Source organism: Molothrus aeneus, chromosome W (assembly GCF_037042795.1).
Source record: "Molothrus aeneus isolate 106 chromosome W, BPBGC_Maene_1.0, whole genome shotgun sequence".
NCBI classification, from domain to species: Eukaryota; Metazoa; Chordata; class Aves; order Passeriformes; family Icteridae; genus Molothrus; species Molothrus aeneus.
This window is the reverse complement of record NC_089679.1, coordinates 9,253,094-9,280,454: the sequence shown is the minus strand read 5'-3', so window position 1 is coordinate 9,280,454 and position 27,361 is coordinate 9,253,094. Positions and strand designations below refer to the sequence as shown.

Below are 27,361 nucleotides of genomic sequence, written 5' to 3'. Positions count from 1 at the left end.
ACAGACGCTGCGGCGGAGGACGGGGTCCCTGAGGGCGGCAGAACTGCCGGGGGGGCCGGTGGGGGCAGCAGGGGTGTGAGAGGTTCTTGGGGAAGCACCGCCGTTGTCTCACTTGGCTCTGGGAGCAGTAGCGCAGGCGCGAGCCCTGTCCCTGCGGGAGGGGTTGGCGGGGGCGGCACGAGGTCGGCCCCTGCCAGCGCTGCCGGCACTGTTGTGAATACAACTGCTGGCTGCTATGCAGAAGGAGAAGGCACAGGAGCGGCAGCAGCTTCTGCCCCTGGCTCCGGGATGGGCTGCCGTTGATCGCCGCTGCTGTCGAGTGTGTTGCCTAGCAACACGGAGACAGGCTCTTGTTGATCGTCGCTGCCATCGATCGCGTTGCCTAGGTACACGGGCGAAGCCGCGGGAGGCGGTGCTTCCGCGACCGGAACACCGACAAACTCTGCTGGAAGCAGCAGGGCCGCCAGGGGCGCCGGGGCCGCGGGCGGGGCCGTGGGCGGGGCCGCGGGGACTGGCGCCACCCGCGGTGCTGGTTGGGGCGGGGCCTGCGGGGCTGGCTTGGGCAGGACCCATGGGGCTGGCCGGGGCGGTGGAGCCAATTCACATCCCCCCTGAGGGCAACGAGGGGGGGAAAAGCAGCTCCGTTCGAGCATGCTCCAAAGGCGCAGAAAAAAACCCTTCCTCGGTTGCGGGCAAAGCCTTGCCCCCTCGCTGCGATGCGAGGGGGCTGGGAACCAGCTGTTTGTGTCCCTGGACAGGTGTCCCTCCTGCTGGGTCCGGCGGGAAGGGAGCACGACCTCTGCAGTCGGCAATCAGCTCCAAGCGCTCCCTTCCTTTCAAAACTTTGAAGATAGTTTTGAATGCTGGATAAATTCGAGGAAATCCAAAATCCTGGTAAAGAGCCTCCCCAAAAATGAATTCCATGCATTCCCATATGTATGAATCAAGGGAATACACCACATCTGTAAAAAATCCATGGAACTTTGTCCATCTGAAAAACTCATAGAAATGTCTCATCACCATAGGAACTCTGTCTTCATGACCCCATTTTTGCCAGAGGGCAATAATTTTTTTCTCTGAGGGAGAGAACGGAACCTCCGTCTCCATAGGCAGTCTCTGCCAAATGTCCACCCACATTCTGCGAAGGGCAGCATTTTCAGGAAGGGAAGAGTTAACAGTACCTTGCGACAGTGTCCTCTGGGCTTCAGCAGGCTGCTCTGTGCTGTGAAGGGTTCCAGACATTCTGTCTGGGAGACTTTTCAAAAGGTTCTCTTTGTGGCCAGCCCTGGCTGTGAACTCTGTCCAACTTCAGGGTCTTCGGTTCTTCAGCTCCAGGCTAGAAGCCACTTCCATGGTCACTTGCGTAGTGACCATCAATGCTACACACTCGGGGTTCACTCAGTGTAGCAATGCTCCTCTGGGGTCTCACCAAATGTGGAATTTTTCCTCACTCAGGGTCACCAAATGTGGTGGGAATTTTTCATCACTCGAGGTCACCAATTGTGGTGGTGTTCACAGGGGGCCCAGGAAGAGGGAAGATATGAGAATGTTGACTCCATGTTTCAGAAGGCTGGTTTATTATTTTATGATATATATTATATTAAAACTATACTAAAAGAATCAAATAAAGGATTTCATTAGAAGGCTTGAAAGGAATAGGAATGGAATGACAATAAAATCTTGTGACTGACCACACAGTCCGAGACAGCTGGACAGTGATTGGCCATTAATTATAAACAACCACATGAGACCAATCAAAGATCCACCTGTTGCATTCCACAGCAGCAGATAATTATTGTTTGCATTTTGTTCCTGAGGCCTCTCAGCTTCTCAGGAGAAAAAATCCTAAGGAAAGGATTTTCCATAAAATGCATCTGTGACAGATTTCCTTGGAGGAAAGTGGAAAAAACCTGTTTATTTAATAGGCAAAGCATTCACCAGCACAAAAAATGAACAATATTAAACAATAAAACCTCTTGCCAATCTGAAGAGATGACAAACTCAGAAAGTCCTTTTTGTGGATTGCAGCTCGGCTCACCCAGTCTGTTATCAGTCCCTCTGGTGCTGGAAATGCCATGGCCCAGGCCTGGCCCAGTGGGCCACAGGTGCGAGCTCCCGGTGTTCTTCTGGGTTTTCAATCCAGAGCAGGTTTAATCAGTTCCAAGAAAAAGAAAAACCACAGTCCAGGGAACTTGTCTGCCTCAGCTAGCTAAAAACTAACTAAAAGCAAAGGAAAGCTCTTTCCCGCCATCTGTCCATGCTGCAGACAACACAGTCCAGGAGAAGGATGCGGGGGAGCAAGTGCAGTTTCTGATAACAAACACCGTGCTTCTTCTCTCTCCCCCCTTGGCTCTCGGAACCAGTCTTAAAGGTGCAGAACTTATTATCCAGCATAAACAGAACAGATGATTGGGTATGCAAGCATCATAAAGTCACCCCAGGACACCTGACTAGAAAAGAATGGTGGAAACATCCTATTGTGACTGGCCCAGAGGCCCTGTGCATCCTTGGCATAGATTACCCAAGGACAGGGTATTTCAAAGACCCAAAAGGGCATTGTTGGGATTTTGGGATAGCTACTGTGGAGACAGAGGGAATTAGACAGCTGAGTACCTTGTCCAGTCTCTCAGAGGACCCTTCTACTATGGCACTCCTACGGGGCAAAGAACAATGAGTGCCAATTACTACCACTACAGTGCACTGTCAACAACACTGCACCAATTGGGACTCCGGGACTCCCATCCACAGATGATTTATGGAGAGGCAGGGAGTGGTCAGCAAGACTTACTCACCCTTCAATATCGCCATATGGCCAGTGCCTAAGTCCAATGGAGAGTGGAGACTGATAGTGGACTATCATGACCTGAACAAAGTCACACCACCACTGAATGCTGCCATGCTGGACATGCTGGAGCTTCAGTATGAACTGGAGTCCAAGGCAGCAAAGTGGTGCCACCATCGATATTGCTAATGCATTTTTCTCCATTCCTTTATCAGCAGAGTGCAGGCCACAGTTTTCTTTCACCTGGAGGGGTGTCCAGTACACCTGGAGCCAACTGCCCTAGGGGTGGAAATATAGCCCCGCTATTTGCCATGGACTGATCCAGACTACACTGCAAAAGGGTGAGGCTCCAGAACACTTACAGTACATCGATGACATCATCCTATAGGGCAACACAGCAGAGGAGGTTTTTGAGAAAGGGGAGAAGATAATCCAAATCCTCCTGAAAGCTGGTTTTGCCATAAAACAATGGGAGCCCTAAATTGGGGAATACCATTCCTAAACCATGACAGTCACACCCTGTTTGCCTACCTTATTTGCCCCACTCCTGGCTGCTTCTTGGGTACGTCTTTTGTACCTGTGGGGGTTGGTCACCTTCACTCCTGGCGCTGCCCACACTGAGTTAGAGCTGCTGCTTATCTAGCTTTTAACACCTCCTGCTCTGGCTGAGGCTAGTGTGCCCTCTGTGTCTCTGAGCTAGGTTCACAGTTTTGCTGGTTTTTGGAAAGCTCTCAGCACAATCCTCCACTCCAGAGCATGTCTGCCAGAGCAGTTTACCTCGGAGACATATGATGATGCATCACATGCATGAGGGACAGGGCATGGAGGTCTTGGTCAGTTTATCATTCGAGATCTTTTTCTGTTCACTCAGGGAGAGGAGCCTTTTCTCTGCTATGCTGTGGAGTCCCTCCCATGGGCAGTTTTTCCAAAACTGTTGTGGCATGGGTCACTTGTCCATAGGCTGCAGTCTTCTAAGGCTAGGCTGCTCTATTTTGTGAGCAAAGGCCCTCTCTCTCTATTCAGGTCTCCCACTAGATTACAGCTTTCTCTGGCATCCACCCACTCCAGTGTGAACACTTTTCTCATGGGCTACAAGTGAATGTCTGCATCCCCCATAGACTTCATGCATTACAGGGGGACAGTTTGTTTCACCATAGTCCTCACTACGGCTTGCAGAGGAATCTTGGCTCTGACACTTGGAGCATTTCTTCCCCCTCTTTCTTTTCCACTGACCTTGGTGCCATCATGTTGTTTTCTCTCACATGTCCTTACTTCCTCCTCTGACTAGAAGAAAAACTGCTGCTTGTAGGTACCATTGCAAACAAGTTCCACTAATTCAAAGATTCTTGAAGGATCCTGCAGTGCCAAGAAGCTGATTTTATCCAGGTTCTGCATCAGAGAGTTGCCTATCACATTTTCAGTTGGCCATGCAGCCCCACCGCCACCATGTGCGCAGTGGCGGCCGCCACGGTGCTTGCACTATTTAACGCCTCTCTTCATGCAGGGCGCTGGGAAGGAGAAGCCGCCACCATCGCCTCTGCCCTTCTACCTGCAGCGTGGTTGGCTAGGGGCAGCCAGGCAGGCAAAGATTGCCGCAGTCTGCACTGAGATGGTGGAAGCCGCAGCAGCGGCCACAGCGCCTCCCCACCCCTGGGGAAAAAAACTGCTTGTGCGCTGTTTTGATTTTCTTCTTAAATATGTCATCACAGAGACGTTACCAACCTCTCTAATTGGGCAAGCAGCATGTCTATCTTCAGAGCCATCAGAAAGTGGCTCTGTTGGACATGGTGGGAGCTTCTAGCAGCTTCTCACAGAAGCTACTCCTGTGCCCCCCCCTCCCCCCCCGGCTACAAAAAAAAAAAAAAAAGGCTAAAAAAAGGCAAAAAAGGCTATGCCAAATCAACACAGCACTCCACTTAGCATATTACAGACTTGCAGCACAGTATTGCATTCTGTGTCATTTAGTAATTGTGAGAACAGGGATGTCCCAAAATTAAGAGTATTGTTTAGAAACCATTAGATGATTAGATGCTCTGAAGCACTAGTCATTCTTTTTATAAGGTAAACTATCCTATATTTCTGGTGTTTTTGTTTGTAGGTACAGCAAGTACAGACTGTGCAACAGGTACAACATGTCTACCCAGCCCAGGTTCAGTATGTGGAGGGAAGTGACACAGTCTACACAAATGGAACAATGTAAGTTGGTTATTCATCTAAATTAAAATGTTTACTAAAATAATGCACTTTTCATGACATCATATGGGCTGCTATGTTTGAATTAGCAAAGAAAAATGTTTGAACAAAAACTTTATTTTTTGTCATATTAAATCATTATTTGAGTGAAAACAAGTAAGATTCATATCACTTGAATTAATCTAAAATGAATTCAGGTAATTGTTACAGTTGGACAGTGTGAAACTGTATATGCAGCATTTTGTTGTTTGGGGAAAAACTTGAGTTTATGGACAAGTTATGCTGATAGGAAGTATGATCTAAATTTGTCATAATATGATCATTGTGTAATAAAGTAGTCTCCATGTGGGCCTCTATTCTTCTAGTTGAAATTTTACTGGGAAGTTCCTAAATTGCTGAGGCAGCTGTAGTCATTACTTACAGAAAACAATTATATAGTTTCTTTATTGTTTTAAGTGCAATGATATACATATTATTTTTTCCAAATGAAGGAAGGTAGAAGAAGGAGAATATGTCCTTTTGCTTCTCTCTCAGACTCCTCTATTTACTGTGCTTTTCTTGCTTCAATGAACATGGTTTTCTACCATCAAATTCCTTTCTCCCATGTTCAAACTTAAAATAATAGAATAATTTAGGTCAAAGGAGACCTCTAGAGGTTATATGGTAAAACCCACACACACAGTCAGAGTAGGACTAACTTCAAAGTTGCTCAGGAAGAACCTTCCCTCCTTCTTTTTCCAGTTAAGTCTAAATATATCCCCTGAAACTTCTGATATAAGGTTATGGAAGAAGCAAAAGGCCTGTAGAAGACTTTTTTGGTGCCAGCAAATGTCCACTGATGATAATCTGGCATTGACACAAAAAAGTCAACAACACTATTGGGTTCTGATGCTGATGTTAACACTTGCAGCATCCTCTTCACAGACATATTTTGCCAAATTTATTCTTCCGATAAACTTTTTCAACACTCTTGTTCCCTTATTTTCTTTACTCTTATAATATCTAAGCAATCTTCTGTCATAAATGGGTCTGTTAAGACATGCTTATTATTAAGAATTACCAATGTGTCCCTGTTTAAGATACTGTAAAAATGGAAAGTTGCTCATCACATTGTTAAACTGTAATCGAAGACTGAAAATATCTCTGTAGAATGTCTGATCAGGCTAACTTCTATTTGAAAAATGTCAGCTAAAGACACTGAACTGTTGAGACAAAAGAAAACATATTTCTTCATCCACATTTGTTTTTCTTTTAAAAGCTCTAGTGCTTCTCCTCTTTAAATTATGGGCAGTGATATTGGGAATGTGTAGTTTATTGCAGTTCATGGCATTTTACCTGACTTTATAGCTCAAATATATCAAGCAGAGGATTGTTTGTTTTATCCTGTTTATATGTTAATTGCTCCAAAGACCAATGGATGTCCTCCAGATGACCCTAAATGGGGTATTTCCTTGCACCTGCTGCTTTTGCTATTAATTATCTGAACTCTGGTTTCTAGTACCTAATCTATTAACAAAGAGTCTATTCCATTCCATATACAGGGCCTAGGATAAATGGTTGAAGGAAGCTATCCTATTAAAACAGAGAAAGGAGCAAGTACTAAACCTATGGTGAGAATGGAAAATGTTCTGACAAGTAACATGGATATTCTTTCATTCTCTTTTTTTGGTCATGTGCTAGCTTGATTCTAATGCAACCCTTAAGACCTCCCAAGAGATCACTTGCTCATGAAAACAGCAACTAGGCCCCGTTGGTGAGGAAGAAAGGAAAACATGAGTTGTCTGATTCAGAATAGTGAAACTGTGATCGAGTGAGCAGGAAAGGGTTCTGGTCTTAGATAAAGAGCTGATGGAAGCCAAGAACCAGTGGGTGGAAAGAAGGAAGTCTGGTGGCAGACATAGAAATCTAACAAAATGTCAAAATGCATGGGAAAAAGAAGTTTAAAAAGCAAAACAAAACAAAAGTACTGACTGGATAAACAGCCCAGAAAAATTGTCTCCATACAGGAGATGATGCCTATATTTTCCCTGGTGTAACTCCTTACAATTTTATTTGTAGATAGCACCTTAAAAGGCTATGGAAGGAGGAGCTGGCTGATGTGACATAGCTCGTAGTCCTATTTCATCCACCAGTAAGCTGTATTTTAGTATGGCTGATAATTTACCATAGAAAAATTTATGCCATAAGGGACTTCCAGAGGTTATCTAGTCCAACCCTCTGCTCAAACTAAGTCTAATTAGATCAGGTTGCTCAGGGACCTGTCCCATAAAGTCATGTACAGCTCCAGGGATAGAGGTTGTGTACACCTCCAAGGATAGGGGAGGTTCCTGAGTGTAGCAGCCACGGGGCCTGCAAGGCCTCCCTGGCAGTCAGTTGCCTAAGATAAGAAATGCCTAGTTACAATGACTGGACCAAGAGACCCCTCTTCCACCTCAGACCCTTGTTATCTCTCTGTAAGACAATAGGTCATATTTACCTCGACCCTTACTATTGGACTGTTCCCCAAAACCCACATACCCTATCTAAACCCCTTCCTCTGCCCAGTTCGGCAGAAGAGCTGTCACTGTCACCCTTCGCAGAGGCTGCCAATAAAGACACATCTGTGGAACCTCATACAGCCTTCTCCTCTCTCATCCCTGCATCTGCTGAGGCATTTAGCAAGCAAAGAGCTGAAATTGCTAAAGAGCTGAATTCACCAAAAAGCTGATCTCATTTAAGAGCTGAGCTGCTTGCTAAGATTGCCTGTGGCTGGGAGCCTGCCTGAGGCACCTGGACAGGTTGTGCTTAGCGGTACTCCTCTATCCAGGACACTGATGGCTGACGGGGTTAGACAGACCCCAAGAACCCCATCGTTATACCTGAGGACCAGAAGAAAGCAAATGACACTTCAATCTTCAAAAAGGGCAAGAGGAAGGATCTGGGGAAATACAGGCTGGTCAGCCTCACCTCTATTCCTGTGAAGATGATGGAAAAAATAATCTTGTAAGCCATTTCCTGGCACACAATGGACACAGGGTGATTTGGAGTAGTCACCATGGATTTGCAAAAGGCAAATTATGCTTGGCCAACCTGTAAGCCTTCTGCAAGTCAACTAGCTTTGGTGGATGAGGGGAGAGCAGCAGAAGGCTTTCAATGCTGTCTCATATAACATCATCATAGACAAGCTGACAAAGTGCAGGTTAGATAAGTGGACAGTGAGGTGGACTGAAAAGTGGCTGAACTGCTGGGCTCAGACAGTTGTGATGAGAAGCCTAAAGTCTAGCTGGAGGTCAGCATCTAGTGGTGTTTCCCTGGGCTGATCCTTGGGCCAATACTGTTTAACAACTTCATTAATGACCTGAACAATGTGACAGAGAGCACCCTCAGCAAGTTTTCAGATGGTACAAAATTGGAAGGAGCATTTGATAGACCAGATGGCTGTTGTGCCTTCAGAAGGATCTCAACAGACTGGAGAAATGGGCAGACAGGAACCTCATGCAGTCTATCAAAGGGAAATGACAAGTCCTGCCCCTGGGTAGGAATAACATGATGCACCAGTACAAGGCAGGGGCTGACTGGCTGGAAAGCAGCTTTGCAGCGAAGGACATGGGGGTCCTTGCGGAAAATAAGCTGAATGTGAGCCAGTAATGTGCCCTTGCATCAAAGGAGGTCAATAGTATCCTGAGCTGCATTAGGAACAGGGTTGACAGGAGATTGAGGGAGGTAAACTTTCCTCTCTACTCAGCACTGGAGAGGCCACATCTGTAGTACTGTGTGCAGTTATGATCTCCTCAGTACAAGAAAGTCATGGAAATACTGTAACAAGTTCAGCAAAGAGCCACTGCAGCGATGAAAGGACTGGAGCATCTCCTACAGGAACAGATGGTGGAAGAGCTGGGACAGAATCATAAAATCATAAAATCAGTGAAGTTGAAAAAGACCTTTAAGATCGTTCAGTCCAAGTATTAACCTAATACTGTGGTCTAGCACTAAACCATGTCCCTAAGTGCCTTGTCTTTATGCCTTGCCAAATGCCTTCAGGGATGTTGACTCAGGATCACAGAATCACAGAATAGGTAAGGTTGGAAGGCACCACAGTGGGTCATCTGGTCCAACCTCCCTGCTCAAGCAGGATCAGTCCACAGTACATGGCACAGGATTGTGTCCAGACAGTTATTGAATATCTCCAGTGAGGGAGACTCTACAAGCTCTCCAGGTAATATTCTTGTGCTTGGTCACCCACACAGTAAAGAAGTTCTTCCTCATATTCAGGTGGAACTGCCTGTGCATCAGTTTCTGCCCATTGCCTTTTGTCCTATTGCTTGGCACCACTGAGACCCTGGCTTCATCTTCTTGGCACCCTCCCTTCAGATACTTATAGACACTGATGAGGTGCCCTCTCAGACATCTCTTCTTGAGGCTTAACAAGCCCGACTCCCTCAGCCTATTCTCATAAGAGAGATGCTCCAGTCCCTTAATCAACTTTTTAGCCCTTTGCTGGACCCGGTCCAGGAGGTCCATGTCTCTCTTGTACTGAGGAGCCCAGAACTGGACACAGCACTCCAGGTGAGGCCTAACCAGGGCTGAGTAGAGGGGCAGAATCACCTCCCTCCACCTGCTGGCAATGCTCTTCCCAATACACCCCAAGATACCATTTGCCTTCTTGGCCACAGGGGCGCTTCTGGTTCATGGGCAGCTTGTTGTCCACCAGGACCCCCAGGTCCTTCTCTGCAGAGCTGTTTTCCAGCAGGTCACCCCCAGCTTGTACTGGTGCCTGGGATTATTCCTTACCAGGTGCAAGACTGTGCACTGGCCTTTGTTGAATTTCAGACAGTTCTTCTCTGCCCATGTCTCCAGTCTGTTGAGGTACTTCTGAATTGCTGCACATCTCCCTGGAGTATTGGCCACTCCTCCCAGTTTGTCAGCAAACTTGCTGAGGATGCATCTACCCTGTCATCCAAGTCATTGATGAATAAGTTAAACAATACTGGCCCCAGTATTGAACCTTGGGGGACCCCTAGTGACAGGCCTCCAACTAGACCCTGTGCCACTGATCACCACCCTCCGGGATCTGAGTTTCAGACAGATGTCAATTCACCCCACTGTCCACCCATCCAGTCCACACTTCCTGAATTGTTTAAGATTGTTTAGTCTGCAAAAGTGAAGGCCCAGGAGGGATCTTATCTGTGTCTAAATACACTGTGCATTAAAGATTGTTGTGGTTTAACCCCAGCCAAATCAAATTCCCACCTCTTTGGAATGGGAGCACTCCACAACTCCCCCTTTTTTAAATCGATCAATGTATGTTGAATAACTCATAACAAGGGGATTCTCGGGAATATGACTTAATAGTTTACAAAACTAAAATGAACATTATTAAGCTAAATTAACAAGTAATAGAAAAGCATTTGAGACTTAATCACAAAGGATAAAGTAACAGAAATTATGATACTTGACTAAATGAATGCATTTTTACTTAATGAGGTAATAGTTCAATCTCTTCTAGCTTTTGATCTTCTCACCAGAAGGGGTGAAGTTTTTTGATCTCCTCTTCATGAGGGGCACAGTCTTTAGTGTTTGGTCTCGGCTTTGGCACTGGTGTTATGGGTGTTGTTATTTTAGATGATGATGACTGGGAAGCGAGGGAAGTGGCGAGAGCCCTAGGCGTAGAGCTTGGAGCGGGGCCAGCACTACAGCAGGGGATGGCTTCTTTGCAGGGCTGAGCAGCCCCACCACACGGGCCCGGGGCGGGCTCAGCTGCAGCGGCATGGCAAGAAGTGGGGAAGGTAGGTAGGGGGGAAGGAAAGGGAAAGTTCGGGACAGGAAAAGAAGGACTTAGGTGGGAAAAAGGGGAACCTTAAACAGTGTGGTAAGCACCATTTTTAAAAGGAGGGCCCAGGACAGTGCAGCCATCACCTTCCCGGGTAGGGAACAGGGGATATGGAAAGACAGCGGGCGAAGGAGGACATAGGACGGTGAGAGGATGGTAGCGCTCCCATGTCACTTCTGTGGACAGATTCCATCCCTTGTTCTGCTTTGAGGAAAAGGGGGATAGGGTGGCGGAGAGGGACAGGGGGGGACGGAGAGACGGTAGCAACTCCATGCCATCCTGGCAGTTTTCACTCCTTGCTGCACTTCTAAGAACAAAAGGGTAAGGAAAGATATGGGCAGCTTCACAGAAACTGAAAATCGTGGGGGTTCACAGGAGGGGGAACCACTCATCTAGGGCATCAAGGCACTGCATGTAATCTTCCATAGCCATTTATAAGTAGCTCCCAGAGCTTTACCGTCCATAAGCTGCAGCAGACGTGTTGGGAAAGTTGACAAGAGTCGGTAGAATGGTCCTTTTTGCAGGCAGACTAGCTGCTTGTAGCTCTTAAAAACCCCCTTCCATGAAAAATGAAAAAACTTAAACCATTCATAAACATCTCACTGCGTGATGATAGATGTCAGTCCCATCACCCGGTCCCAGTAAGCTGGTCCCCTTACTGGGAATTCCCTTCCCTAGAAGCCTTTTACCCCCATGTTTTTAAGGTCACTCTCAACCTGGCCTCTTGCCATGGTACTCTTGAGTCTTCCTTTTTAAGATGGGGATCATGCAAGGTGTAGCCGTCAGCAGGTGACTTACGGAGTGCTGGTCATGCTGTCCTCACTGGTTGCCTGCATTCTCCACCATTTGTTGTGTCATGTTGCAACAGAGTTCATTGTGTCCAGGGAGAGTGCAGCTGCCGGTGTCAGGCATGGGAACAAAAAAGAGACAGGTCTTCATTTCATAAAGCTCGAGAATCCATTTATTACCCCCGGAGATGAGGGGGGAGACAAAGACGAAAAGACTGGGCAAAGGCAGGGTCACGGGGTTTTTATAGGGCATCGCAGGGGTGGAGTTTAGGGTTTGGGTCAAGGGAGGAGTTATTAGCAACACAGGGAAGGTAAAACCAAATTCCCACCTCTTTGGAATGGGAGCACTCCACGAGGTCCTGCACCTAGGTCACAACAACCCCATGCAACACTACAGGCTTGAGGAAGAGTGACTTGAAAGCTGCCTGGCAGAAAAGTATCTGGAGGTGTGTCCTGGGTTGACTATATGATGCTTTTATCCCCAGTCGTCTCATTCTGTTTATGTTGAATAATAAGTTTTGCACCTTTAAGAGTGTTCCAGAGAATGAAGGGGGGGGAGAGAAGAAGCGGCAGTTTTTTTTCAGACACTGTACTCACTCCTCCACATTCCTGCTCCTGGACTGTTGTTGTCTGCGGATGGACAGACAGCGGGACAGAGCTCTCTTTTGCTTTTAGTTAGTTTTAGCTAGCTGAGGCAAAGAAGTTCCCTGGACTTTTGTTTTTTTCCCTTTTCCTTGGACCTCTTGAAACCTGCTCTGGACTGAACACCCAGGGGAGCACCGGCAGCTGCATCTGTGGCCCACCAGGCCGGGCCTGGCCTGCGACATTTCCAGCACCGGAGGGACTGATCAGAGACTGAGTGAGCTGAGCCGCAACCCGGGGAGGGACTTTCTCAGTTTGTCATCTCTTTTGAAGTGGCAAGGGATTTTATTGTTTGATATTGTTTAGGTTTTATTGTTTAATAAACAGGTTTTTCCACCTTTCTCCAAGGAGGTATTTTCTCCCGGACCAGTTGGGGGGAGGGGCTGATTGGATCTGCTTTCCTACCGGAGCTCCTCTGGGGGATTATCTCCCAAATTTGCTCTAAACCTGGACAAGGTGTTAGTCAACTGCCAGCTGAACATGAGCCTGATGTGTGCCCAGGTGACCAAGAAGGCCAAAGACATCCTAGCTTGTGTCAGAAATAGTGTGGCCAACAGGACCAGGGAAGTGATTGTCCCTCTGTACTTGGCACTGGCAAGGGCACACCTCAAATACTGTGTTCAGTTTTGGGCCCCTCACTACAGGAAGGACATGGAAGGACATTGAGATGTTGGAACATGTCCAAAGGAGGCCAACAAAGCTGGTGAAGAGTCTAAGGCATGAGTTTTATGAGGACCAGCTGAGGGAACTGGGGTTTTTTAGTCTGGAGAAAGGAGGCTCAGGGGAAACCTTATCAATCTCCACCTGAAAGGAGGTTATAGTGAGGTGGAAGTTGGCCTCTTCACTCAGGCAACTAGTGACAGTACAAGGGGAAATGGCCTCGGGTTGCACCAGGGGAGGTTCAGGTTGGATATTAGGAAAAATTTATTCACTGAAAGAGTGGTTAAACATTGGAAAAGGCTCCCCAGGGAAATGGTGGATTCACCATCCCTGTAAGTGTTTAAAAAAATGAATGGACATGCACTTTACAATATGGCTTAGTTGACATGGTGGTATTAAGTCAAAGGTTGGACTTGATGATCTTGGAGGTCTTTTTCAACTTTAATGATTCTGTGATTCTGTGATTCTATGACTACCAGGTCATGTTCATCTTCTTATCAGCCAACATCCCCAAATCCTTATCATCATTGCTGCTCTCAATCCATTCTCCACCCGCCCTGTATATTTGCATGGTATTCCCTCAGGTGCAGGACCTTGCATGTGGCCTCATAGAAATTCTTGAGGTTTGCACAGGCCCACCGCTCTAGCCTGTCAAGTTTGCCTTTCATGGCATCCCTTCCCTCCAGCTTGTCAACTGCACCGCTCACCTTGGTGTTATCTGCAAACTTGCTGAGGCTGTGCTCAGTCCCATTGTCTATGTCATTGATGAAGATATTAAATAACACTGGTCCCAAATGACACCCCTGAGAGACACCACTCATTACTGATCTTCATGTGAATATTGAGCTGTTAACTACTACCCTCTGGATGAGACCATCCAACCAATTCCTCATCCACCTAACAGTCCACCCATTGAATCCATCTCTCTTCAATTTAGAGAGAAGGATGTTGTAGGGGATCATGTCAAAGGCTTTACAGAATTCCAGATAAATTACATCTGTAGTCCTTCCCTTGTCCACTGATGGTGTCACTCCATCATAGAAGGCCACTAGGTTGGTCAGGCAGTACTTGCCCTTGGTGAAGCCATACTGCCTGTCCCGAATCACCTCCCTGTCCTCCACGTGCCTTAGCACAGCTTCTAGGAGGATCTCTTCCATAATATTACTCGGCACAGAGGTGAGGCTGATAGGCTAGTAGTTCCCAGGGTCTTCTTTTCTACCCTTTTTTAAATGGGTGCAATATTTCCCTGTTTCCAGTCACCTGGGACTTCACTTGACCTCCACATCTTTTCAAATATCATGGAGAATGGCTTTGCAAATACATCAGCCAATTCCCTCAGGACTGTGATTCATCTCATAAAGTCCCATAGACTCAAATCTGTTCAGTTTCTTCAAGTGGTCACAAACATGATCAGTGGGATGGACTTTGCTCCCCTAGTCCCCCATCTTGCAGTCCATCTACTCAAGATGTGTGGGAGAGGTTGCCATCAAAGACTGTGTCAAAAATTTTGTTGAGTACCTCAGCCTTCTTGTCTGTTATTACCCATCTGCCAGCCTTGCTTACTGGGAGGGGGGGAGGGTACATAATCTTTTACCTTCCTTTCTGTCTGACATACCCGAAGAATCCTTTCTTGTCCTCTCAAGTTTATTAGTTTAAAGCACAATTTACTAAGTCAGTCAATATGTTGGCGAAGATTGTCCCACCTCTTCTAGATCAGTAGATTCCAACTCTTCCCAATAGGCTGTATTCATTGAAGAAAATCCTGTGACCACAGAAACCAAAGCCTGGGTGACAACACCATCCACAAAACCAGATACTGATCTGCATGATGCATTGACTTCTGCCTGCACCCCTATCCCTGACTGGCAAGACAAAGGAGAAGATCACTTGGACACCTGTCCCTTTCACTTGAAGCCCTAGTGCTTTCAAATCCTGCTTGATCTTGTCCAGACAATGCCTTACCATGTCATTGGTGCCCATGTGGAAAAGAAGTAGTGGATAGTAATCTGCACTTTTAGCCAGTTGTGGCAGTTTCTCTGTGACATCCTGGATCTTGGCTCCTGGCAAGCAGCAAACTTCCCTTGACTGTATATCAGGCTGGCAGGTGGGTGCCTCTATGCTTCTCACCCACTCTTAGCACTTGCTGCTTTCTTTTGCAGCTTTTAGTATGCCCTGCTGTTGCAGTTTCTCCCTGTGAATCTTGCCCATTGGTTTTGCCCACTACCAAGGCTTCATATCTTTTTCTGGTTGGTACATACAAGGAAGGGGAGTGAAGCAATATCCTGTTTCCATGGTTCACCAAAGACCATGGTGCCTCCTCCAAGGTGCTGTCTGTTTTGCACTGCAGCTCTTTCTCTGGTAGTCCTTGGAGGTCAGTGCCATGGGGTCCTAGTATTTATTCTTGCAACATCTCAAATAGTACTCTGTTTCTTGTTCCCCCTTGTAAAGGCCCAGAGAAGGTGACTTTGGTCACAGGATGCATCCTACTGCCCCCCTGCTCAGGCTGCACTATGATCTGAAAAATGCTCATTAGGCCTTGGTCTTGACTAACTGCTCTTGGACTAAGCCCCTCTTGAGCTTATGAGAAACACTGTCTGTTCCCAGGAACTAACAACTCTGCTTATTCTGTGACTTCTGTTTTTTAACAAACAGCCTTGGAAACTTATTTTTCTTGCCTGAATAACAACCCAAGTGGAATAATATTTTTGTTATTGGACCTTCAAAGAAAGTTACTGACTCAAATTGCATCCAGGATGGAAATTTACTATGACTAAAGCTCATTCTCCAACAACATTATGAACAGCAGTCCGACGTGACACCCTTTGAGCTCTTGATTACCAGAAGATAAGGGGATAATGTGTATGTCTCAAACACTGATAACCAGATGGCTGTGGAGCCAACCAAGGACTGGCTGCCGTGAGAAAAAACAAGGTTTGGCGTGAGAAGGGGGGCCATGCAGAGGTAGGGTAGGGCAGCACTTTTCTGGGATAAACATCCTTGTTGTAGTTCCTGAAGATAAGCACAACACAGTACAGTGCAACCACAGGAATGAGGCCAAGAAGTGGGCATGGATTATCGGGGGAGATTAAGACCACCAAAGACCCCCCCCCGAAGCCCTCTGGCCCATTTCCAGAAAGGTCTGAAAGAATGGACTGCGCATGAGAATTAATTTGCATAGAAACCGAGAAACCTGTCTTCAGGGCAGAGAAACCTATCCATAAAAATGTACCCACCCCCCAAGCCCAGGCAGCGCCCCCAGGATACTGGACATCTCATCAGCCGGACCAACACTGCTGGATTGATGCTGAAACCAAGACTGGTGATCTATTTCTTTCTCTTTCATTTTCTCTCCCCCTCTTTAATCTTTTCCTTTTTGTCTTTCCTTTCACCCCACCCCTTTATCCAAAACCCACTGCCGTGTGCTTATATAGTAGGCCAGGGACTAACATACTGATTTCCATGCCAAGTGTGTAAATTAGTAATAAAATTTTCTCATTGTTTGCAGAGCCTCTGACTTTGGTCATTCCTTTCGAACACGAGCATTTATGAATCTTAGGTGCTCCCTTCCCCTTAAGAGTGGGTCTTCACACCCCTCCCTAGTACAGCATAACCTAGTGACTTCTCCTGCATCTCCTCCACTCAGGAGCATGAGGTGCAGTCTTTATAGCCCTCCACCTGGATGGCAGCTTCCCTGACAGGAAGCTCTGTCTGGGTGGCTGCCTCCACTCCTTCCAGGCTAGACTGGCTAGACAGCCAATTCCTGCCTGCTACAGAGTTCAGCCCTCATCTGGTCTCTACCACCATGCTTTCAACAACTTCAAAACACTGCCTAATAAGGACCTATAATTTTCTGGAGACATCAAACTGCTGGATAGGCTTGCACAGCTAACAGCTATTTGGGGTGACCATTGGAGCTGCAGCATAAGACTGTGTTAGAAGAGCAAGCAGCAGTCCAACAACTAGTAGGATGTGCTGCCTTCCTTATGCACCCTTCTGCTTGAACTGCTGCACAATCTTTTGCACCATTCCTCTCAGGCACTGTTCCCTACAGCACCACACCCTGGTCACTTGCACTTCCTAGGGGCCAGTTACATGTGGATTCCTGTGGTTTGAACTGGCTGCACCAACAGCGGGGACCACCCAATTCTCTCATGCCCCTCTTATGAGACCTGTTGACTGCTAGCCAGTCTCTACACACACAGAGCCCAAGGGTATTTGGGGCCCAGAAAGCTCCTCAAACACCCTCCAGGACTTCATAAGCATCACACTCTTCTCAGCACACAGCAAATAGTACTTCTGCCACTACCGCCACTGCTGCTGCTGGCATTGGCTTCCCATGGTTCGAACTGGCTGGGGAACAGCCACCACCACCCAAGCAAATGGAGCTCCAAACTGAAATCAAACACAAAAAGAAAGTACACAGAAGGTGGAATCAGGGACAGACTTCTTGGGACAAAGATATTGCCTGCACATATATCAAGAAAGCTCTGAAGATTGTCTAGTGCACACCCCTCCCCCACTCCCCTTGCCCAGTTCAAAGGGGGTAGAAGAATATCTGCACTAGTTTTATACTTTTTTGGGCAATAGTGGATGCTCTGTGAATCTTAAAGATTCCTTACTGAAAGGCACTGAAGGATCCATTTGCCATCCAGACAAAAGAACCAGAGGCTGCTCATGTGTTAGAAACCAACAGAGAAACACCTGTGAAATTCGACAAAGGAATTAGGTTGTGTTCCTCTAAAATGGTGACAAGGTCAATAGGCCCACTAAAGTGCCTCCATAGCAATGCATACAGCATGGGTAACAGACAGGAAAAGATGGAAGCCACTGTGCACCTGGAAAGGTATGATTTAATTGCTACCACTGAGATTTGTTAGGACAAATTGCATGACTGGAGCACTTCAATCGATGGCTATAAACTCTTCAGAAAGCACAGGCAAGGAAGACGGGATGGAGGGGTTGCCTTCTATGTAAAAAAATGGATTGACTGGTGAAAGCTGTCTTTGAAAACCAGTGCTGAATGAGTTGAGACAGTTTGGGTAAAAATAAAGGAAAAGTCAACAAAGGAAACCTCATGGCTAGTGTTTGCTACAGGTTGCCTGATCAAGGTGAGGATGTCAATTAAGCATTTTAACTTCAACTGCAGGAAGAATCATGTTCACAGGCTCTGATCCTCCTGGGGGACTTCAACCACCCTGACACCAGCAATTGCTCTTCTCACAACCTGAACCTCAAGGTCTGTATCCAAGACAGGGGGGAAGCAGTCCCTCCCATCATAGGAGAAGATCAGATTTGTGACCACCTAAGAAACCTGAGCATACATAAATTCACAGGATCACACAAGATGAATGTCAAGGTCCTGAGGGAATTTGCTGATGTGGTTGCTAAGCCATTCTCCACTGTATTTGTGAAGTTATGGGGCAGTCAGACCACATCCCCAATGACTAGAACTAAGGAAACATTGTGCTCATTAAAAAAAAATGTTAAAAGGACCACCCTGAGAACTACCAACCAGTAGACCTCACCTCCATGTCCAGTAAGATCATGGGACAAATCCTCCTGGAAGATATATTGAGGCATACGGATGACAGGGAGGAGATTAGCACATTACTTCACTAAAGGCAAATTGTGCATGATCATTTTAGTGGTCTTCTACAATGAAATGACTGCATCAGTGGAAAAGGGAAGAGCTACAGATGTCATCTACCTGGACTTCTGTAAGGCCTTTCAAACAGTCCCCCAAAACATTCTGACCACTAAATTGGAGAGATATGGGGACTGTTAGATGGATAAGGAATTTGCTGGATGGCCATGTCCAAAGACTCATAGTCAATAGTGCAGTGTTCAAGTGAAAACCAGTGACAACTGGTGTCTGTCAGGGGTCCATATTGAGACCAATACTGTTTAATATCTTCATCAATGACATAGTGAGTTTGAGTGCACTCTCAGCAAGTTTGCAGATGACACCAAGCTGAGTGGTACAGTTGACATCCCTTGCCTTTGTGTTCCTCTAAAAAGCTGACAAGGTCAATAGGCCCACTAAAGTGCCTCTGTAGCAATGCATGCAGCATGGGTAACAGACAGGAAAAGGGAAGGAATGGGATTCCATCAAGAGGGATCTTGACAGGCTAGAGAGGAGTGGGCCCATGCAAACCTCATGAAGTTCACCAAGGCCAAGTGCAAGGTCCTGCACCTGGATCAGGGCAATCCCCAGTATCAATACAGACTAGGGATGAATAGATTGAGAGCAGCCCTGAAGGGAAGGACTTGGGGATATACTAGTAAATGAAAAATTTGCCATGTGCTGGCAATGTGCGCTTGCAGCTCAGAAAACCAATCACACCCTGGGCTGCATAAAAGGCAGTGTGGCCAGCAGTTTGAGGAAGGTGAATTTTCCCCCTCTACTTCACTCTCATGATACCCCCACCTGGAGTACAACATCCAGTTCTGTTACAGAAAGTCCAGAGGAGAGCCACAAAGATTATTAGAGGGCTGGAACACCTCTCGTAAGAGGAAAGATTATGAGAGTTGTTGTAGTTCAGCCTAGAGAAGAGAAGGCTTTGGCGAGACCTTATTGCAGCCTTTCAATATATAAAGGGGGCAGAGAGGCACTTTTTGCCAGAGCTTGTACTGACAGGACAAGGCGCAATAGTTTTAAACTGAAAGAGGCAATGTTTACATTTAGATTTAGGGATCAGGAGGATAGCTGAAATGCTTGTACACCAATGCACTCAGTATGAGAAACAAACAGGATGAACATGTTGTAGAGGGTTGACTTTGGCTAAATGCCAGGTGCCCACCAAGCCACTTTATAACTCTCCTTCCCAGTGAGACAGGGGAGAGAAAATAAGATGGAAAACAAGTTGAGATGAGGTGAGATAAGGTTGAGATAAGGCAGCTTACTGAAGTAAAAGCAAAAGTTTGCAGGAACATAAGCAGAGAAAAAAAGTTTATTCTCTATAGTGAGTGATGTTTAGACACTTCCCAGGAAGCAGGGCTTCAGCACATGAAGTGGTTGATCTGGAAGGCAAACATAAATAACAAATGCCCACCATTCTTCCTCCCTCCTTTAGCTTTTATATTTAAGCTGACATTATATGGTATGAAATATCCCTTTGGTTAATTTGGGTCAGCTGGCCTAGTTGTGTCCCCTCCCAGGATCTTGCCCACTCCCAGCCCCTTGATGGGGGGGGAGAGGATGTGGGGGAGACAGCACTGATGCTGTGCCAGAACTGCTCAGCAGCGGCCAAAACACTGGTGTGTTATCAACACCTTTTCAGCTCCCAATGCAAAGCACAGCACTGGGAGGGCTGCTATGGGAAAATTAATTCCAGTTCAGGCAGACCAAATACACATTTGACCACCCTTAGAGTAAAAAAAATATTATTTCTCAGAAGCTATGCTAAAGCACATGGAGGACAGGGAGGTGATTTGGGACAGTCAGCATGGCTTCCCTGAGAGCAAGTACTGCCTGACCAACCTAGTGGCCTTCTATGATGGAGTGACTCCATCAGTGGACAAGGGAAGGGCTACAGATGACATTTATTTGGACTTCTGTAATGATGCCTTTTCACTGGCCCTAAAATCATGAGCCAGACACAGGGTGATAAAAAGGGGTTACCTTTATAAAGATCCTTTGGTGCACAATTGGGTAGGTGGAAAACACCGAAGATGCACACACAGCATAATGCATATACAATTTTTATAGGTTTTGAAAATTAGCATATCTGACAAGAATCCCCAATTAGAAGCATAATTGGTAAGGTAATTCCCCCCCAGTTCAACCCTTTTTTGAATTCCCCCTCCTCTAGATAGGGACTAAACTCTGTTTATGAAAATGTGTCTCAAAGAGCTGGTTTCAACCTTGGTTCCCAGGAAGAACCAAGATAGGAAAGGAGCCTTGGACCCCCAGCTTGGAGTCTCTGGAATGTGTTTTGTATTTCTGCCTATCAGTCTAGGGAAAAAATACTGGAGCTAACTACAAATACAATAATAGGCTACAGAGCTACAAATATATGTGTAAAAAATACAGAAAATATATTTTAAAAAAAAGGGCAAAGAATCAGTTTGGCATCAGTAAAGCCTTTGACATGGTCTTCCATATCTTTCTCTCTAAATTGGATAGATGGATTCAGTGGGTGGACTGTTAGGTGGATGAGGAATTGGTTGGACAGTTGCATCCAAAGGGTCGTGATCAATGGTTCAGAGTCCTGATGGACATCAGTGACAAGCGGTATCCTTCAGGGATCTATATTGGGACCAGTGTTATTTAGTATCTTCATCAATGACAGACAAAGGGATCGAGTACACCCTCAGCAGAATTGCAGATGACACCAAGATGAGTGGTGCAGTTGACACACCTGAAGAATGGGATGCCATCCAGAGGAACCTGGACAAGCTTGAGAACCAGGCCCATGAGAACCTCATAAGATTTAACAAGTGCTAGTGCTGCACCTGGGTCCTGGTGAACCCTGGTGTTAATATAGACTGGGGGATGAACTGATTGAGAGCAGCCCTGCTGAGAAGGACTTGAGGGTGCTGGTGGATGAGAGACTGGATATGAGCTGGTAATGTGTGCTTGCAGCCCAGAAAGCCAACTGTTTCCTTGGGCTGCATCAAAAGCAGCGTGGCCAGAAAGTTGAGGGAGGTGATTCTACCCCTTTACTTCACTCTGGTGAGACTGTTTTGGATGGAGTGAGAGCTTTAGTTAAGCCCTGCCTTAGGCTCAGATTTTTGGCAGCAGCTCTACTTAAGTGACCCTCACCTAAATCACTCTAGCTCCCAAGTTCTTAAGAACGGTCAATTAGGTCTATTGTAAAATGAGTTATTTATTGAATAGATATGAGGTAACAGACAAAAGGCCTTAAACAGAGTTACTGCACAGTATAAACTAAAAGAACTACTAGTAGATTACATAAAACAGTGCACAACATAAAGGTACCTATATTATAGCTAGCAAAGAAATAGTATAGATTAGGAGTCAATGTAATTTACTACCGAATTGACAATAGTGTACACAGAGTCCTTTCACTCAGCTGCCAGGAGAGTAACCCAAAACTCACGGTAGGAAAAACTAGTAGGAGATGGGACTTTGCAGTGGTGGTGAATTCTTCCCACAGCGACTGCAGCATATCTCCCCTCTGGTCCCAAGAGCGAGAGACAGCTTGGAGCTGAGCCCAGCCCCTTACCCCCAGCCAAAATCTCACAGTATCTCTGCCCTTCCCAAGAGAAAAGCCCCTGGCTAAGGGGATGCAGCCAGCTGCACCCCTTCCCCCCACCTTGGACACTTCTTTTGTGTCTCTTAAGTACCAGTCATTAATATCTCATAGTAACAAATGGGAGAAAATTTCCTGAGAGAAAAAGGAAAAAACCCAACATTTTAACCTTCCACAAAGATTACCTGGTTAATGAGGCCCAAATGTTTAATAGTTGGAAAGAATTGTGTAAAATTGCTGCTGTTCCTTTGACTTTTCTACTCCCTTCACAAATCTTTTCACAAATTGTAGTTCTATTTTAGTTTTTCCTTCTTTTTCATAACATAATAACACTGTACATATTGCCGTCCAATTTAAATTTCACTCTGCTGAACTAACTGAATGTCTTAAAATACAAATGAGCTCAGAATTTCAAGCTTCAGACAGAGAATTTCAGTGAATTTGAAATAAAAGCAAAGCATTTATAGGGTTCCTGTATATAGGACCCTCTTGGCTGACATTTTTTTGTCATGTTTACAGTTTTGTTATAGATGGATAATGAGATTATTTGCACTCGCAATTAAGGGATGAATATTGTGTGAATATTAAGAGAAGCTTTATTGATGTATCGTTATGTTATTGTAGTTTGTTGTTTAGATGTCCTCTGTTCTCCCCATAGTCCCCTTTTCCCCCCTTTGTATTGTTGTCATCAGACAGCCTGGGTAATCTAGGACAGGTAGAAAAAAGGCGTGTACATGTGCCCCTTGCATGGGGCAGTTGAGAATGGAAAAGCTTATTGCTGGGGGGGAGGGGGGGGGGCACAGCATGACAATACCTGACCCTCCAATCAAGTTGCAAGAAAGCAGTGTCCACCAATAAATGGCAAAGAAGAGTTGATGGACAGACTTTGGGAGGGGCCAGGTTTGGCTGATGCAAACCCCCCCCCCCGGGGTATAAAAGGCGAATCATCGATCTTGAAGAGGAGCCGTGTGGTAGGCAGCTGTAGTATATGGTAGAGATAATTCATGCTGTTTATGTATAAAATATTGTAAAATCCAAGCCATGTCTTTTGACCACCCCAGCTGGGAGCAGGAGTATTATTTTTATTCAATTAGTTCCCAGACGACATTCAGATAATATCAAGTCTGTTAACGTATGACTGGGACCTTCCTGGGCGATGATCTACGACTTCCCTGGAATGTAGGAGTGATCTCGCACCTCGAAGATTGCCCCGGCGCCACCCTACTACATGTGAATGCAGACTTTTCTGAGCGTTCTGACAACATCTAGACATCTGGAACCAACTTTTGTCTAACCCTGCACATGTATGGCCCCAGTTCTGCATGTGAAGGAACATTTGGTCATCTCTGCCTCGGGCAGAATAAACTGTATATAAGCTCACTGCATGAAGCAGTCGGGGTGAACCGAAGGGTAGACTCTGACATTTTGGCGGTCAGATCCAGGTTCACCCAGTGCCGATCCCGGGGTTGACGCTGCCTTGGCTGTGGTGGTTGTTTTTCGAAATTCTGTTTTGCTGACGATCTAATAAATCATTGCTAAATTTTCTTATAAATTTGGCTCACAATTTGATCATTTATAACACAGCCACGAGGGAGGCTCCCAGACCTGTTTTTCCTTATTTAGTCCTTTTGTTGTATTTTTGTTAAGGTTTAATAAACCTTTTAAAATTTTTATAGTGAGCAGTCGTTTCTCACAGTTCTGTAATGTACACAGTTGTTGTGGTTTAACCCCTGCCAACAACTAAGCACCACACAGCTGTTCATTCACTCCTCCCTCCCTACAGTGGGATTGGGAAGAGAATTGGGAAAAATGGTTTGATGGTTGGACTTGACAGTTGTTGAGGTTGACAGTTGGATTTGATGATCTTAAAGGTCTTTTTCAACCTTGATGATTCTATGATTCAGTGATTTTATGAATAGCAAATCTTATGGGTTGAGATAAAGAAAGTTTACTAAGATAAAAAAGGAAGAGAAAAAAATAGAATATACAAAACAAATTATGCGAAATTCAATGGCTAACCACTTGCTGTCTGATGCCCAGCCCATCCCTGAGCTGTGATTCCAGCCCCCTGGCAAACTTCTCCCAGTTTATTTGCTGAGCATGACATCATAGAATGTTAAGGGCTGGGAGAAGGGGCCTTAAACATCATCTAGTCCCAAGTATCCTGCCATGGGCAGGGACACCACCCACTAGATCAGGTTGCTCAGGGCCTCATCCAACCTGGCCTTGAATACTGCCAGGTTTGGGGCATCTACAACCTCCCTGGGCAATCTGTTCCAGTGCCTCACTACCCTTACAGTAAAGAATTTCTTTCTTATGTCTAACCTAAATTTCTCTTTTAATTTGTACCCATTACTCCTTGTCCTATCACTACAGTTCCTGATGAAGAGTCCCTCTCCAGCTTCCCTGTAGGTCCCTTCAGGTACTGGAAGGTTACTATGAGGCCTTCACAGAACCTTCTCTTCTCCAGGCTGAATAGCCCCAACTTTCTCAGCCTGTATTTGTAGGGGAGGTGCTCCAGTCCTCCTATCAACTTCATGACCTTCCTCTGGATTTGCTCCAACAGTACCATGTCCTTCTTATGTTGGGGGCACCAGAACTGTACCCAGTACTCCAGATGGGGTCTCAAAAGAAATGAGTAGAGGGAGAGAATCACCTCCTTCAACCTGCTGCCAATTCTCCTTTTGATGCAGTCCAGGATGTGGTTGGTTTCTTGGGCTGTGAGCTCACACATGGAATATCCTTTTTGTCAGTTTGGGTCAGATGTCCTGGCTGTGCCCCTGCCTAGCTTCTTGTGCACCCCCAGCCTTCTTGCTGGCTGGACATGAGAAGCTGAAAAGTCCTTGACTTAGTATAAGCACCACATAGCAACAACTAAAACATCAGTATGTTATCAACATTATTCTCATCCTAAATCCAAAACACAGCACTATATCAACCTCTATGAAAAAAATTACTTCTATTCCAGCTGAAAACAGTATACAAAATAAATGTCATATAAATAAAAATCCATCTTTGACTGGAGGATTTTAAAAGTTAAAACAGTTTTTTTAATTACTGTATAATATATTAATACTTGAATGAGATCTTCCTCTCATATCTTCAATTTTTGTCATACTTTTCTCCACCCATCTTCAGATGGGGCTAAAATAATTTTCTCTTAAGTTTAATGAATACTTCTTTTAACAGTGAGTCCAAGTTAATTACTCAGTACTTTGACATATGAAATGCTATTTTGTGTAGATGCAGGGGTTTTTTGCCAATCTTGTTAAGTTTGGTTATAGCAACTGTACACTCTTTTCTACAATGATGTTTCCCTCACTTAAACAATTCAAATAAATAACTATTACTTCTTTTATTTTCTTTTCCTGAAGTCGAACAACTTATCCTTACACGGAAACCCAGATGTATAGCCAAAACACTGGGGGAAATTACTTCGAAGGAAGTTCTGCACAGGCAACTACGGTGGTCTCCTCTCATAGTATGGTGGGCACCGGAGGGATTCAGATGGGTGTTGCAGGAGGACAGCTCATTAGCAACTCAGGAGGGACCTATCTGATTGGCAATTCAATGGAAAATTCTGGTCATTCAGTGACTCATACAACACGGGCCTCCCCAGCTACAGTAAGTACTTCAGAACTATGTTAAATCTTTGGGGATATTTCTTAATCACTATGATGTTCTGGCATGCTAACATGTTTCTGTAGCAAAAAGCATATTATGTTGGCAGAATCAGTAATACATGACTTTGTCTTGCAAATATTTACATTTAGCTTAACTCTGTACATGTAAATAGTATAGTGCTGTCATGGTTTAATCCCAGCTGGCAACTAAGCACCATACAGACACTCACTCTCACCCAGTGGAATGGGGAAGAGAATCAGAAGAATAAAAAGGAGAAAACTCATGGGTTGACATAAAAACAGTTTGTTAATTTTAAAATGGAAACAATAGTGATAATACTGATAGGAATAAAAAAATTATAAGGAAAAGAAAGAAATATCAGAGAATGCAAATAAAATCCAAGAAAGACAAGCGATGCAAATGAAAGCAATTGCTCACCAACCGACTGAGCCAGTCCAGCTGCCCAGTCAGTCTTCAAGCAGTGGCCCGCCTGCCAATGTCTCCCCTAGTTTTATTGCTGACTGTGATATCATATGGTATGGAATATCCCTTTGGTCAAGTTAGGGTTAGCTGTCCCAGCTGTGTTCCCTTCCAACTTCTTGTCTACCCCCAGCCTACTCACTGGTGGGGCAGTGTGAGAAGCAGAAAAGGCCTTGACTCTGTGTAAGCCCTGCTCAGAAATAACTAAAACATCCCTGTGTTATCAACACTGTTTTCAGCACAAATCCAAAACACAGCCCCATAACAGCTACTGTGAAGAAAATTAACTATCCCAGCCAAAACCAGTGCAGTTCACTGGGGATGCTTGCATGCATAAGAATGTGGATAAGACTGAAAATCTTGCTACAACCTCCTTCCAGGTAGTTGTAGAGAGTGATAAGGTCTGCCGTGAGCTGTCTCTTCTCCAGGTTAAACAATCCCAGCTTCCTCAGCCCTGCTTCTCATATGACTTACTCTCCAGACCCTTCACCAGCTTCCTCGTCCTTCTTTGCATCTCAATGTCTTTCTTGTAGTAAGGGGCCCAAAACCGATTACAGTATGGGCAGGGACATCTTACACTAGATCAGGTTGCTCAAAGACCCGACCAATCTGACCTTGAACACTTCCAGGTATGGGGCATCCACAACTTCTCTGTGCAATCTGTTTCAGTGTCTCACCACCCTCATTGTAAACACTTTCTTATGTCTAATCAAAACCTACCCTCTTTCAGTGTTCACCCCTTGTCCTACTGCTACAGGCCCTACTAGAAATTTTGTCCCTGTCTTTTTTATAAGCTCTCTAAGTATTGAAAGACTACCTAGAGCCTTCTCTTCTCCAGGCTGAAAATCCCCAACTCTCTCAGTCTTTCCTCATAGGAAAGGTGTTCCAGCCCTCCAATCATCTTTGTGTCCATCCTCTGGAACCACTCTAACAAGTTTTTCTTGTGCTGGGCACCTCAGAGCTGAATGCAGTACTCTAAGTGGGGTCTCACAGGAGTGAAGTAGGGAAGGAGAATTACCTCATTTGACATGCTGACCATGCTTCTTTTCATTCAACCCAGGATGTGATTGTCTTTCTGTGCTGCAAGTGCACATTGCCAGCTCATAGCCAGCTCTTCGTCCACCAGTGCATCCCCAAGTCCTTCTCCGCAGGGCTGCTCTCAATCTGT

The 27,361-nt window shown here is 45.5% G+C and overlaps 1 protein-coding gene across 1 annotated transcript in view; it reads left to right on the top strand.

Moving 5' to 3' along the window:
• Positions 1-27,361, top strand: part of LOC136568518 (transcription factor RFX3-like) — a 212,079-nt gene that overhangs the window by 76,476 nt on the left and 108,242 nt on the right. Inside the window, exons 3-4 of the mRNA XM_066568526.1 lie at positions 4,881-4,978; positions 25,464-25,713. Of these exons, the coding sequence (XP_066424623.1) occupies positions 4,881-4,978; positions 25,464-25,713 (348 nt within the window). The remainder of the gene's footprint in view (positions 1-4,880; positions 4,979-25,463; positions 25,714-27,361) is intronic.